The 13849-nt window shown below is 42.2% G+C and overlaps 1 protein-coding gene across 4 annotated transcripts in view; it reads right to left on the reverse strand.

The window, feature by feature from the left end:
- LOC121581069 (matrix metalloproteinase-16-like) overlaps positions 1-4736 on the reverse strand; it is a 50290-nt gene extending 45554 nt beyond the window's left edge. For 2 of the 4 annotated variants that reach the window (XM_045224894.1, XM_045224893.1), the window contains exons 1-4: positions 4300-4736; positions 2609-2757; positions 2414-2428; positions 665-781 (exon numbers count right to left, since the gene is read on the reverse strand). In XM_045224894.1, the coding sequence (XP_045080829.1) occupies positions 665-781; positions 2414-2428; positions 2609-2757; positions 4300-4428 (410 nt within the window). In that variant the 5' untranslated portion in view covers positions 4429-4736. The remainder of the gene's footprint in view (positions 1-664; positions 782-2413; positions 2429-2608; positions 2758-4299) is intronic. The other 2 variants (XM_045224896.1, XM_045224895.1) reach the window with 1 other exon arrangement.
- Positions 4737-13849: the final 9113 nt, after the last annotated feature.

Raw genomic sequence — 13849 nt, forward strand, 5'->3', positions numbered from 1 at the left:
TGCAGGAAGGAAGTAAGGATTTAAATAAATTGACAGAGTGTTATCATCTATTACGGCTGTAACCTGTCAATTTCCCACCGCGCCGAGCAGCACCCCTTATCCTGCTCTCTCAGACCCCATTAGCAGCGGAAACTTAATCACGCGTGATAAGATGGGGAATTTGAATATTTTTGTTAAGATTATTGGATGATTTACTTAGAGGATTTTAGAGAGAATAGGACGAAATAAAAGTTGTCCTCATCCTTGCTATTAAAATGAGGCAGTTTGTCTTCTGGTATTCTTAAAATGAGAAATGAAAGATAACTGTAAAGGAATGGAATGCAAAGAAGAAGAAAGTTGAAAACCATTACATCACTTTATTCTGTTCTCTGACTTGACTTCTATTCACACACAAACAACTCTTCTTCTGTGTGTGTGTGTATGTGTGCGCCCGTATGTGCTGTCTCCAAGGCAACGCTGAGGGAATGTGAGACCAAGGAGGAAGAGAGACGAAAAGAGAGCACAAATTAATAGCTACACTGACAAACACGGAACCTACAATAACCCTTGGCTAATCTGACTAACGGTTGGTTGTCATGGTAACCATCAAGGCTGCTGGAATGCGTCTCTCACTTGTAGGTGATGCGTGCATGTGCATGTGCATGTGCCGGCCTACGTTTCTCACCTGTAAGTGATGTGTGTTCGCTGCCACTTCTGCCCGGTCAGCGCGTACCTCCGCTTCCGCGACCTTGAGTTGCCCTTTAGTTTGTCTGGATTTCCACACCTCGGCTTCTTCATCCAACTAAGAACAAGGGAGGAAGTGGAGGTGGAAGACGAGAAGGACAATGGAGGGAGGAGGAGGACAAGAGCTGGTTAGATAAGCACAATAATGTGGTGACACACATATACACTATATATACAAAAGTATGCGGACACCCCTTCAAATGAGTGGATTCGGCTATTTCAGCCATACCCGTTGCTGACAGGTGTATAAAATCGAGCACACAGCCATGCGATCTCCATAGACAAACATTGGCAGTAGAATGGCCTTACTGAAGAGCTCAGTGACATTCAACGTGGCACCGTCACTGGATGCCACCTTTCCAACAAGTCAGTTTGTCACATTTCTGCCCTGCTAGAGCTGCCCCGGTCAACTGTAAGTGCTGTTATCGTGAAGTGGAAAAGTCTAGGAGCAACAACGGCTCAGCAGCGAAGTGGTAGGCCACACAAGCTTACAGAACGGGACTGCCGAGTGCTGAAGCGCTTAGCGCGTAAAAATAGTCTGTCCTCGGTTGCAACACTCACTACCGAGTTCCAAACTGCCTCTGTAAGCAACGTCAGCACAAGAACTGTTAGTCGGTAACTTCATGAAATGGGTTTCCATGGCCGAGCAGCCGCACACAAGCCTAAGAACACAATGTGCAATGCTAAGTGTCGGCTGGAGTCGTGTAAAGCTTGCCGCCATTGGACTCTTGCGCTGTGGAAACGCGTTCTCTGGAGTGATGAATCACGCTTCACCATCTGGCAGTCCGACGGACAAATCTGGGTTTGGCAGATGCCAGGAGAACGCTACTTGCCCCAATGCGTAGTGCCAATTGTAAAGTTTGGTGGAGGAGGAATAATGGTCTGGGGCTGTTTTTCATGGTTCGGGCTTGGCCCCTTAGTTCTAGTGAAGGGAAATCTTAACGCTACAGCATACAATTACATTATAGACGATTCTGTACTTCCAACTTTGTGGCAACAGTTTGGGGAAGGCCCTTTCTTGTTTCAGCATGACAATTCCGCCGTGCACAAAGTGAGGTCCATACAGAAATGGTTTGTCGATCGGTGTGGAAGAACTTGACTGGCCTGCACAGAGCCCTGACCTCAACCCGATCGAACACCTTTGTACCTACAGGATGTTTGACTGGTTATATCTGATGCCACAACAAGCACTACTCTGAACTAGAATACCAAACATATGGCCTTACATACTGCGGTTTAGTGGACAATGGGACTAGTGTTTCCCACTATAATATACACTGACTGTATAAACATTAGGAACACCTTCCTAATATTGAGTGGCACTCCATTTTGCCCTCAGAACAGCCTAAATTCATCGGGCATGGACTCTACAAGGTGTTGAAAGCGTTCAACAGGGATGCGGGCCCATGTTGACTCCAATGCTTCCCACAGTTGTGTCAAGTTGGCTGGATGTCCTATGGGTGGTGGACCATCCTAGATACACACGGGAAACTGTTGAGCGTGAAAAACCCAGCAGCATAAAAATGTGACATCTAGTTGACTGAAATGGTTCTTTCCATTCTGAGAAAAAGTGGTAAGACTGAGTGTTGGCCAGGTTAGAGCTTCAATGACTGATCTATTTCCATTCAAACCCATGTAACACGTATGGAATACTGTGCACACAAATAATATGTAAAAGATCGAGCCTCACCTTAGTGTGATATCACTTCATCAATTAAGCAAGAAGGGGAAGAATGAAAAGTGTTATGATCTCACTGGGCTGCTAGTTAGAGATGTTGGAGCTAATTTGGGTAAATCAATGTAGGCTACATACATTTATCATTGGTGATAATTACTTTTTTGTGTTCCTATATTAGTGTGTGTGTGTGTGTGTGTATCTACTCACTCTGTGGTCCTCTCATCCAGTGTCCCTGTGACATTGAGGCCGTAGACGCCCTGCATTGCTGCGATGGCTTGCTGCATGGTCTGTGTTGAGCGCAGGACAGCCATTCTGGGGTCTGTGTGGGGCAGGTAGCCATACTTCTGTAGCCATCCCTACAGAAGAGCGAGAGGGAGGACAGAGGGAGAGAGTCTTGACAAATGCTGCTATTACATTGTTATTACATGAGTTATAAGCTACATTTTGGTCATGGTCACCAAGAGAGAAATGGGAGGGTGGAATGGTTGTTCATAAAGTCTCTAGTATGAGTCAAACTGATCATACAGTTGAGGTTCATAATTGATGGAGAACTCTCAGGATAGAAGTTCCTCTGTTCCAACCTGAACATTTTAAGCCACATCCTATGGGCTACAGTATACCTACATGCCTTCCAGAGTTACAGGAACACTCAGTGCTGTCTATAATCACCACTGCTCAAAGCTTCCACCCACACACAGTGACACTGACAGAGAAAAGGCCTAGTTCAGGCTCATATTTTCTGCATATTAGGATGGACAGAAGTCTAGTATTCAAGGCTGAACATTGTAACCCACATGGCTATGCTCAGTTACCCACATCCCTTCCAGTAACATTCACTCAGTGTTTCTGCCTATAACCACCACCGCTCAAAGCTGCCACCCACACAGAGTGACACTGCCACCGCTCCACTCCTTCTGAGTAAAGCAGAGATTCAGTGTCGTCCAGGGGTCATTGTCAGACCCAATCCCTGTTGACCGTAGCCAAGAGCCATGAGGCAGCTAGGCAGGCAGCCACGCTCCACCACAGCTGTCCACACGCCAACCAACCGCTGCTGCCTCGCAATCACCATCATTACCCAGCCTATGAGACGCTCCCGCTAATCCTCCATTTATCTCTCCCTCATCCCTCCCTCTATCCCTGTATCTCTATCGCTCGCTCTCCGCTGCTCACTGAGCCAAATGCCTTGTTGTTGTTTGTCCATCTTTCCACCATCTCTTAATCAGATGTAGCCAATGGTTGTTTGTTTGTTTTGTCTGTGTATAGCTAAGGCCCAGGTTCTGGTTCACAGCACAAAGAACTGAATAAGGATCCGAGGCCAGAACCGTGTCATTTGACTTGAGGGATGAGAGAGAATAGCCTACAGTAGGCTAGGCCTATACAGAGAATATGACAGCAGCAATTAATATGGTACAATATATTCAACCCTGTTTATCCTATTATGTAACTTGGATCACATCTTAATCTGCACAACCATAAACCCACCCAATTGCGTAGGTAATTTATATAATACTAGTATATACTGTATACTATATATATATTCACAGATGTATGATAACAAATATTACAGACAGTGTGAGATCATGAGTCGACTGAGCAGACGGGCGCTGGACCATGTCGTTCAAAGCAATGCCAAAAGCTTCCGATGTTTTTCTGTTTGTAAAAAAAATAATAGAACGCATAATAATTTCGATGTTCCGCGCGTCTTGAAACATCCATCAGAATCAGATACATTTGCCATGTCATCTGCCATGCTTCAGTGACGATGTAGCCAGATAAATAACAACCCTCGTCTACAGTTAATATTGTTTTTCGCGCAAAGCGCTGCCACCCGAGCAGAGGAGAGTGCATAGTCATTTATGATGAGCAGCGGCGAAGCACTAGCAGGCCATTAATCTTACCTCAACGCTGAACTGATGATGCTCTTCTCCGGACACAACGCATACAATCCACAGCAAGAAATGCAAGCAGAACACTGCTGCGTAAAAACAATCCAATGGTTTTCTTTTAGATGAGGATACTAAGGTCATAATGACCCGTTTTTCCCAAGTGGGTATTAGATAACACCGCCCGTCGTCTGATTAGGTTCGTGCGTCAAATTAAGAAAACCATCGGACGAGCTGTCAAAGCCAAATTCCGAGACGCGCATAGAAGGACGGCCGCGGTGGTTTTGCCAAGGGGATAAACCCAGATGCCATGTATTATTTTCTCATGTCAAGCAGTGATAGAATTAGGCATGTTAGATCCACCGCCTCCGTTGCTGTTATTTACATCGCTGGTTTGGTTTATCCAGCGGCATCGATGGCCATGTACAGTAATCATACCTCCAGAGTCTACGCCTGCGCTTTGATGTTTCCAGCAGCGCAACATTCCCCATGAAGGCGTAAAGACCAGCGTCATGTAATGTTTGCCTGGCTACCCAAACTCCCAAACGCAACGCCATGTACGCCCACGGCAGTTTTATAGCTTATCTCATGCTATTTTACACATTTTGCCATGAGGCTGAGAGAAAATGTTGCCGTTTTAGAGGGATTATTGAAAGACCGGACAATCACAACTTTTTTCCCACAAATATTTGTCTTAATATTAAACATGTTTGAATCCCTGAGCTAATTTCCTGCTATTCTACACATTTTGCCATGACGCTGAGAGAAAATGTAGCAGTTTTAGAGCAAACTGCCTGTAATAAAAATAAAAATAAATCATGGTTTATGACATGTTCATATGCTATTTGGGGGACCCGAACTCCGGGTGGACCCCAACCTAAAAAATGTAACAGATTATTTCGTTTTTAGGGTGGGTTGGGGGCTGCAGCAGGGGTAAGCTATTCGCCAGTGGCCCACGGACATTAGTTTATTCTCCACAGTGAACATAGAGCAGAGGAAGGATTCAGTTTCAGTCGTCAGGCAAATGTAATGTACCCTGGTATAAAATATGTACATTGAGAATAGAAATAGCCCGAGACAGATGGAGCAATCATCCTTCAATATGCACCGATATCATTCAAGTATAGACTATTACACAGTTATAACAATGTAATGTAATAAAGGGCACATTAACAGTATTAATCATATTGGCCAATTCCGTGATAAGATACATACAAAGATACACATATGATATTCAGTGAAGACACAAGCATTTTAATATCAATAACCATTCAACCAGATAAGCCTACCCTAACACCACTCTTGGAAATACTCCATTAGCAGGTTCATGGTGATTGGTGAGTGAATACATGGAGACAAGAACCCTCATCTGGGTACCAAAGTCAGGAATCTGCATGAGACAGATATACTGTACTTTAACCACAAGCTGGCAGTGTTCTATTGAGAAACAGGTTCCCTACTACTACTCAAATGGGGTCAAGAGAAATATAATGAGACAAGCCAAGCCTAACCTATCTTAATTAAATAATGATATAGTGTATGCTGGTGGTTCCAAACTTCTTCCATTTAAGAATGATGGAGGCCACTGTGTTCTTGGGGACCTTCAATGCACAATAGATGTGAAAGATTAAAGAGGCATTGTTACATTTGTTTGATAGAATACACCTCTCTCTCTCAGCCAGGTAACATAATGTCTCATGGGTAATGTATCAGAGGAAATGTCTTGCTCTTGATAACAGACCTAAGGTGCACTGCAGTGTGGGAGGGAGCCAGGGGGAGGCAAATGAGGCTATTTTAAACCAACACTCCATGGGGAAAAAAGGTCTCACCTTTTCATTATGAAATTGGATTGATTACTTACGCATTAGGAAAGTATTCAGACCTTTTCCACATTTTGTTACGTTACAGCCTTATTCTAAAATTGATGTTTTTTTTTCTTTCTCATCAATCTACACACACTACCCCATAATGACAAAGAGAAAACAGGTTTTTAGAAATAGTAGCAAATGTATTAAAAATAAAAAACAGAAATACCTTATTTACATAAGTATTCAGACCCTTTGCTATGAGACTCGAAATTGAGCTCAGGTACATCCTGTTTCCATTGATCATCCTTGAGATGTTTCTACAACTTGTTTGGAGTCCACCTATGGTAAATGCAATTGATTGGACATGATTTAGAAAGGCACACACCTGTCTATATAAGGTCCCACAGTTGACAGTGCATGTCAGAGCAAAAACCAAGCCATGAGGTCGAAGGAATTTTCCGTAGAGCTCCGAGACAGGATTGTGTTGAGGCACAGATCTGGGGAAGGGTACCAAAAAATGTCTGCAGCATTGAAGGTCCCTCAGAACACAGTGGCCTCCATCATTCTGAAATGGAAGAAGTTTGGAACCACCAAGACTCTTCCTAGAGCTGGCCACCCGGCCAAACTGAGCAATCAGGGGAGAAGGGCCTTGGTCAGGGAGGTGACCAAGAACCCGATGGTCACTCTGACAGAGCTCCAGAGTTCCTCTGTGGAGATGGGATAACCTTCCAGAAGGACAACCATCTCTGCAGCACTCCACCAATCAGGCCTTTATGGGAGAGTGGCCAGACGGAAGCCACTCCTCAGTAAAATGCACATGACAGCCCGCTTGGAATTTGCCAAAAGGCACCTAAAGACTCTCAGACCATGAAAAACAAGATTTGTTTGTTTGTTTGCTGTACACAGAGCAGACTATATGGGGACAGCCAGGAGTGACGTATGTTTTCTTTTGTCACATCAGTCTGCTCTTGAGCAAGGCAGTTAATCCCCAACAACAACTGCTCCCCCGCACCTCTCTGATTCAGAGGGGTTGGGTTAAATGCAGAAGACACATTTCGGTTGAATGCATTCAGTTGTGCAACTGACTAGGTGTCCCCTTTCCCTTTCAGTCGTTATCACATTATGATGGAGCAGGGGAGAACGACTGCCCCCTCTCATTCAGGATTTCAGTTCATGGCTGACCGGAGTAGCATTGTTTTCAGAAAACAGGATCCCCATTATAGTAAATCGAAGTATGACGATCTTCATGGTCAATATTCGTGGATATAAAAAAAAATCGAACACAATAATGGTACCAATACTTGCTTCTATTTCACCAGATATGTGTCCCTGAACCGATTATTTTAGTATCGCACACAGAAGAAGATAATTTAGTGGCTAGCGGCAGCCTGCAGTACCCCGGTCGGCCTTCAAGTTGAGATACTCAATGACAGGGTGCAGCACTGACCTTGCCTGCAACGTCACTTCCTAGAGTAGCTCAAACTGCGCATGCAATGTTTCCAAAAACTCCTCCATGAAGCAAGATGGTGACACGCTAAAATGACATTTCCTGATCTTCAAATGCGCCACTGAGACTTCACATAGGAAACAAGCTCCGTCCATTCTTTTTACAGTTTATGTGTCTGAGCTTAATGGCTCTGCAAATTGTCTTTGGTCGCTGGACAGAGGAGGAAGACGATATCATGTGTATTGGTGAAGTTATGACCATTTCCACTTTCCTCATAGAGTGCTTGGCTAAATTGAAGGGAATATTTCAAATATGAATAGTTAGTGTGCTATTTTGTGCTATTTTTAGCTTGTGGATGTGTTGCAACTAGTTTGCCGTCTTAGAAAAGATTAAGGTAACACTTTACTTGACACCCAGCATCATAACACGTTATATGACACGGTCATAACCATGTCATAATATGTCATAACAGTTGACATAACTTGTCATAACCTTTCCTAATATGGTCATAACACTGTCATGACACATATATTTAGACCTGTATTGCATTATTTTATGGCTAGTTATGAAACCTACATAAGAGTGTCAAAACCCACAAAACCTTCGACGGTAGTTCTTTTATGGCTGGTTATGACGCCTACATAAGAATGTAAAAACCCACAAAACCTACCACACAGGGCAAAACATTCCATTACACCATAGCCTACTTGTCAACATTATGTTTATGTTATATGAAACTTTCTGAAATTGACCATATTAAATTATCATTGTAATTGCGCACAAATTGATGTCAGACATGCACCTACCCCAATGCTCTGTTGCTGATGACTGGGATGAATGCAGGAGCAGATTTCAGGAGCAGGACAAGACACCCTCTTTTTGACTGATGACTTATATAAGGACATGAACGTGATAGGCCTATCTGGCTTATATGATTATGATGGTCATAATGCTTCTTGAGAGTGTCATAAAGTGCATTTTCTTCGTCCAAGTAAAGTGAAACAGGATGGTCATAATGCTTCATGACAGCGTCATAAAGTGTAGTTTCTGCAAGTTATTTAAAATATGACTGTAAATAATTAATTAAAACAACAACACAGCACTTATGAAACAAAAGGAAACTTCTTGGCATGGAAAAAATACATTTGAATAAATGTGGGTTTTGACACTCTTATTTAGGTGTCATAACCAGCCATAAAATAATGCAATATATGTCACAACAGATGTAAATATATGGGTCATGACAGTGTTATGACCATATTATGACAGGTTATGACCATCTCATAACGTGTTATGACGCCGAGGGTCAGGTAAATTGTTACCAACATGGTTATGTCTGTCTCTGTGTTTGCCAAGATAAGTAAGTGGAAAATATGTAGACAGAGTGTGTGCATTGTGCAAGTGTGCATTGTGCAAGTGTGTGTCTAGGGCTTAATTGAAAGGGAAAAAACAAAAAACCTGCAGATACTAGGCCTTCCATGGAATGCGTTTGACACACCTGCTGTAAGCAGTCTATGGACAAGTTATGACAGTAATCCATGCTTTGGTTTAGTTTCCTTGGCACTATTTCCACATGCTAACGTTTTAGCATTTGTGCCACAAATCCAATTCAAGTCATTGGACCGATATTATAATTTTTCACGCATCATGTTCAAAACATCTAGAAGTGACTTTGTTGAGTTTCACAAACAATTTTAGATACTTTCGGATGATTTGGGCATGATGCTAATATCGGTCACATGACTTGAATGGGATTTGTGCCACATGCTAAACCACAAATGTAACACAATTCATAAACCTCATCTCCCCTGGAAAAAAGCATCTAGACAATATTTCTACTAGCCTAGCATTTGGTTTGTAACAGTTGGGGTTTGTCTAAACCTTGCTGTCTGCCTCTCCAACCTGTTGCTGTTTTTTTGTTGTTGCAATCTCCACCGTGCCATATGAGAAAGAACGTGACGAAACTGACAGCTTCTCTGAGCCAGGTGAATTCATTTATCTGTGATTTTGCAACTACAAGCTTTTTTGTGTCTCGGTTATATATTGACATATATTATTATATATTAAGTAGACACTCAAATAACCTAAACCTTTTTCTTTTCAGCTTTCAATATATATATATTTTTTTGTTTTTGGGGGGGTGGGATTTTCTATAGCATTTTATGTCTGGATTTGTCTGTTTTGCACTGTTTTAGCCTTGTCTCACACCCAGACGTTTAATATTCTGCTATGTATTACATTACACATTTGAAAATATTTAATGCACCTGGTTAGAAAAATATTATAATTTTTCTAATACATCTTTTATGTGCATAAGCACTAAATATATTATTTTCTACAAAATACAGTTGTCTCACAGTATTGCGCCATTACCATCACACTGAACAAAGTAATCAATTATAGTGCTTTTTCAACATTAAATAATTATATGGTGTACGCTACACCCTACTCATTAGATATGAAAGATTAAAGAGGCATTGTTACATTTGTTTGATAGAATACACCTCTCTCTCTCAGCCAGGTAACATAATGTCTCATGGGTAATGTATCAGAGGAAATGTCTTGCTCTTGATAACAGACCTAAGGTGCACTGCAGTGTGGGAGGGAGTCAGGGGGAGGCAAATGAGGCTATTTTAAACCAACACTCCATGGGGAAAAAAGGTCTCACCTTTTCATGATGAAATTGGATTGATTACCCACTATTTATACAACGGGTGGGTCTAATCCTGAATGCTGATTGGTTTAAAACCGCATTCCAGCAGGTGTCTATTCCACAAGTTACCACCGGCTAAATCTATGACGTTAAAATACCTATTTATGTTCCATCTGACTGCGCAATCCGCTGTCTCATCAGTCCAGCCAAGCAATTTATAAACTTCATCTCCACTATAAAAAGCATCTAGACATTATCTCAAATTTCTTTTAGACTAACATTTAGTTTTCAAAAGCGGAGATTTGTATAAACCTTGCTGTCTGTCTCTCCGACATTTGCAACATTGTTTCAATATTTAAATTCGATCTCCAGCTGTCCCATAGTAATGCACATGTCAGGAGTCAGGGCGAGACAGACAGGCAGGCAGCGTTTCTCAGCCAGTCGAAATCATGAATCAGCTGGCATAATTTTTTACGGATATATACAAAGAAATATCATTTGAAAAACGGTCAAACTAAACGAACTGCAGCTAGTTTGCAGTTGTTCCAGCTTCAGTTTGAAGTGATTGTGTTACTGTAGCTGTGTTGTTGGCTAGCTCCTCGGAACAAGTGTCCTGACAAGTGAGCACATTTTCTATGCCAGGCGAAATCGTGCCTCATTAGCTCATCGTTATGGATGTATCCAAATAAATGTCACTAGAAAACAGCTTAAACAAATGCAAATGCAGCTACTTTGCTGTTATTCTGGCCACACTTTTTGACGTGACTGTAAGTTAGCCGTAGTTGGCTAGCTAGCAAGCAAGGGATAAGAACGTTGCCAGCCGGTATAGCAATGGAACATTTAGAACGAACAACTGGATACAGAACAAAAAGACTGAACGACTGGGTTGCGTCTCTCGCAACCGAACCGATAGAACGAACGACCAGCCGGCTTGGGTAGTAACCCTAGATTTGTGGTGCGACTATATCTTGTGGAAGGATGAAATAGTATGAATAAATTCATCAGTTTTTAATGAAAATATGTCAATCATTATTTGATTGTCTCGGCCCTAACAACACCCATGCCAATATATCCTCCAAACACTGGCTTCTCGGGCATTATCACTTAAATATACTTTACAATGGACATTCTGTACTGTACTTTCCTTAAGGGTTGAAACAGGACAGGGTGACTAGTGTACCACTTCTGGAAAGATTCCTATTGGATTAAAGTCACCAGGTTCATTCATATCTTCTGAGTGTTTACTGTATAACCCAATGGGCTGCTATGGAGACCACATGTTCTGACAAGAACTGTATTGGCCTGGGGAGATTGTTGGGAAACAGTAAAACCATCACCATGCAATGAGAGAAGTCCCGTTTCACTGTGTCAGCACAAAAATGTGTGTGTGTGTGCGTGCGTGTACCTGTGTACATGCATGCATGTGTGAATATGAGTTTCACTGTTATTATACAGTACATACAGTGTGGGAAAAAAGTATTTAGTCAGCCACCAATTGTGCAAGTTCTCCCACTTAAAAAGATGAGAGAGGCCTGTAATTTTCCTCATATGTACACGTCAACTATAACAGACAAAATTAGAAAAAAATATCCAGAAAATCACATTGTAGGATTTTTTATGAATTTATTTGCAAATTATGGTGGAAAATAAGTATTTGGTCAATAACAAAAGTTTCTCAATACTTTGTTATATACCCTTTGTTGGCAATGACACAGGTCAAACGTTTTCTGTAAGTCTTCACAAGGTTTTCACACACTGTTGCTGGTATTTTGGCCCATTCCTCCATGCAGATCTCCTCTAGAGCAGTGATGTTTTGGGGCTGTCGCTGGGCAACACAGACTTTCAACTCCCTCCAAAGATTTTCTATGGGGTTGAGATCTGGAGACTGGCTAGGCCACTCCAGGACCTTGAAATGCTTCATACGAAGCCACTCCTTCGTTGCCCGGGCAATGTGTTTGGGATCATTGTCATCTTCAATGCCCTTGCTGATGGAAGGAGGTTTTCACTCAGAATCTCACGATACATGGCCCCATTCATTCTTTCCTTTACACGGATCAGTCGTCCTGGTCCCTTTGCAGAAAAACAGCCCCAAAGCATGATGTTTCCACCCCCATGCTTCACAGTAGGTATGGTGTTCTTTGGATGCAACTCAGCATTCATTGTCCTCCAAATACGACGAGTTGAGTTTTTACCAAAAAGTTATATTTTGGTTTCATCTGACCATATGACATTCTCCCAATCCTCTTCTGGATCATCCAAATGCACTCTAGTAAACTTCAGACGGGCCTGGACATGTACTGGCTTAAGCAGGGGGACACGTCTGTCACTGCAGGATTTGAGTCCCTGGCGGCATAGTGTGTTACTGATGGTAGGCTTTGTTACTTTGGTCCCAGCTCTCTGCAGGTCATTCACTAGGTCCCCCCATGTGGTTCTGGGATTTTTGCTCACCGTTCTTGTGATCATTTTGACCCCACGGGGTGAGATCTTGCGTGGAGCCCCAGATCGAGGGAGATTATCAGTGGTCTTGTATGTCTTCCATTTCCTAATAATTGCTCCCACAGTTGATTTCTTCAAACCAAGCTGCTTACCTATTGCAGATTCAGTCTTCCCAGCCTGGTGCAGGTCTACACTTTTGTTTCTGGTGTCCTTTGACAGCTCTTTGGTCTTGGCCATAGTGGAGTTTGGAGTGTGACTGTTTGAGGTTGTGGACAGGTGTCTTTTATACTGATAACAAGTTCAAACAGGTGCCATTAATACAGGTAACGAGTGGAGGACAGAGGAGCCTCTTAAAGAAGAAGTTACAGGTCTGTGAGAGCCAGAAATCTTGCTTGTTTGTAGGTGACCAAATACTTATTTTCCACCATAATTTGCAAATAAATTCATAAAAAATCCTACAATGTGATTTTCTGGATTTTTGTTTTAGATTCTGTCTCTCACAGTTGAAGTGTACTTATGATAAAAATTACAGACCTCTACATGCTTTGTAAGTAGGAAAACCTGCAAAATCGGCAGTGTATCAAATACTTGTTCTCCCCACTGTATGTTATCTCATCCACCACAAAACAATGTTGTTGCCATTAACAGTAGGGGAATCTACCAGTGAAAATATTGTTCATCTTGTGAAGTCCCCTTTGCATTCAAATATTAGCTAGTCTTAGCTGTGTGAACACAGTGAAAACTGCCTGGAGGAAAGCAGACATTTTAGAGATATCAGGTGGTGTACTGTAATCTCTGCAGCTCTGCTAATTAACTCTTCCTTAATTGGCGTTAGGCTGTTTGTTCACAGTGCCTGGAGCCTTCTTATATCACTGAACCATTGACATAGCCTGGTTAATCCAGACTGAATGATGTGAACAAACCATTTCTGAGCATTCAGTCTGGCTTAACCAGGCTACCATTGACAATAGGATTCAGTTATCCCTTTCAACATTTCAAGTTTGCTGTGTGTGTTCTCCACATTTTAGTGTCATCCTACAGTTCTGAAAAGAAAATGGGCCAAGTCAGTTGATCAGAACTAACAGCTGCATTGCAAAACTGTAGGAACAACAAAACCTATAGGTAGTAACAAGAACCGCCACATTCTTATAATGCTGATATACCAACCCAAATCCATAACAAAACCTCTAATGGAGTGATGGGTCAATCTGGCAGATGCTA

The sequence above is a fragment of the Coregonus clupeaformis genome, chromosome 14, assembly GCF_020615455.1.
Source record: "Coregonus clupeaformis isolate EN_2021a chromosome 14, ASM2061545v1, whole genome shotgun sequence".
Lineage (NCBI taxonomy): Eukaryota > Metazoa > Chordata > Actinopteri > Salmoniformes > Salmonidae > Coregonus > Coregonus clupeaformis.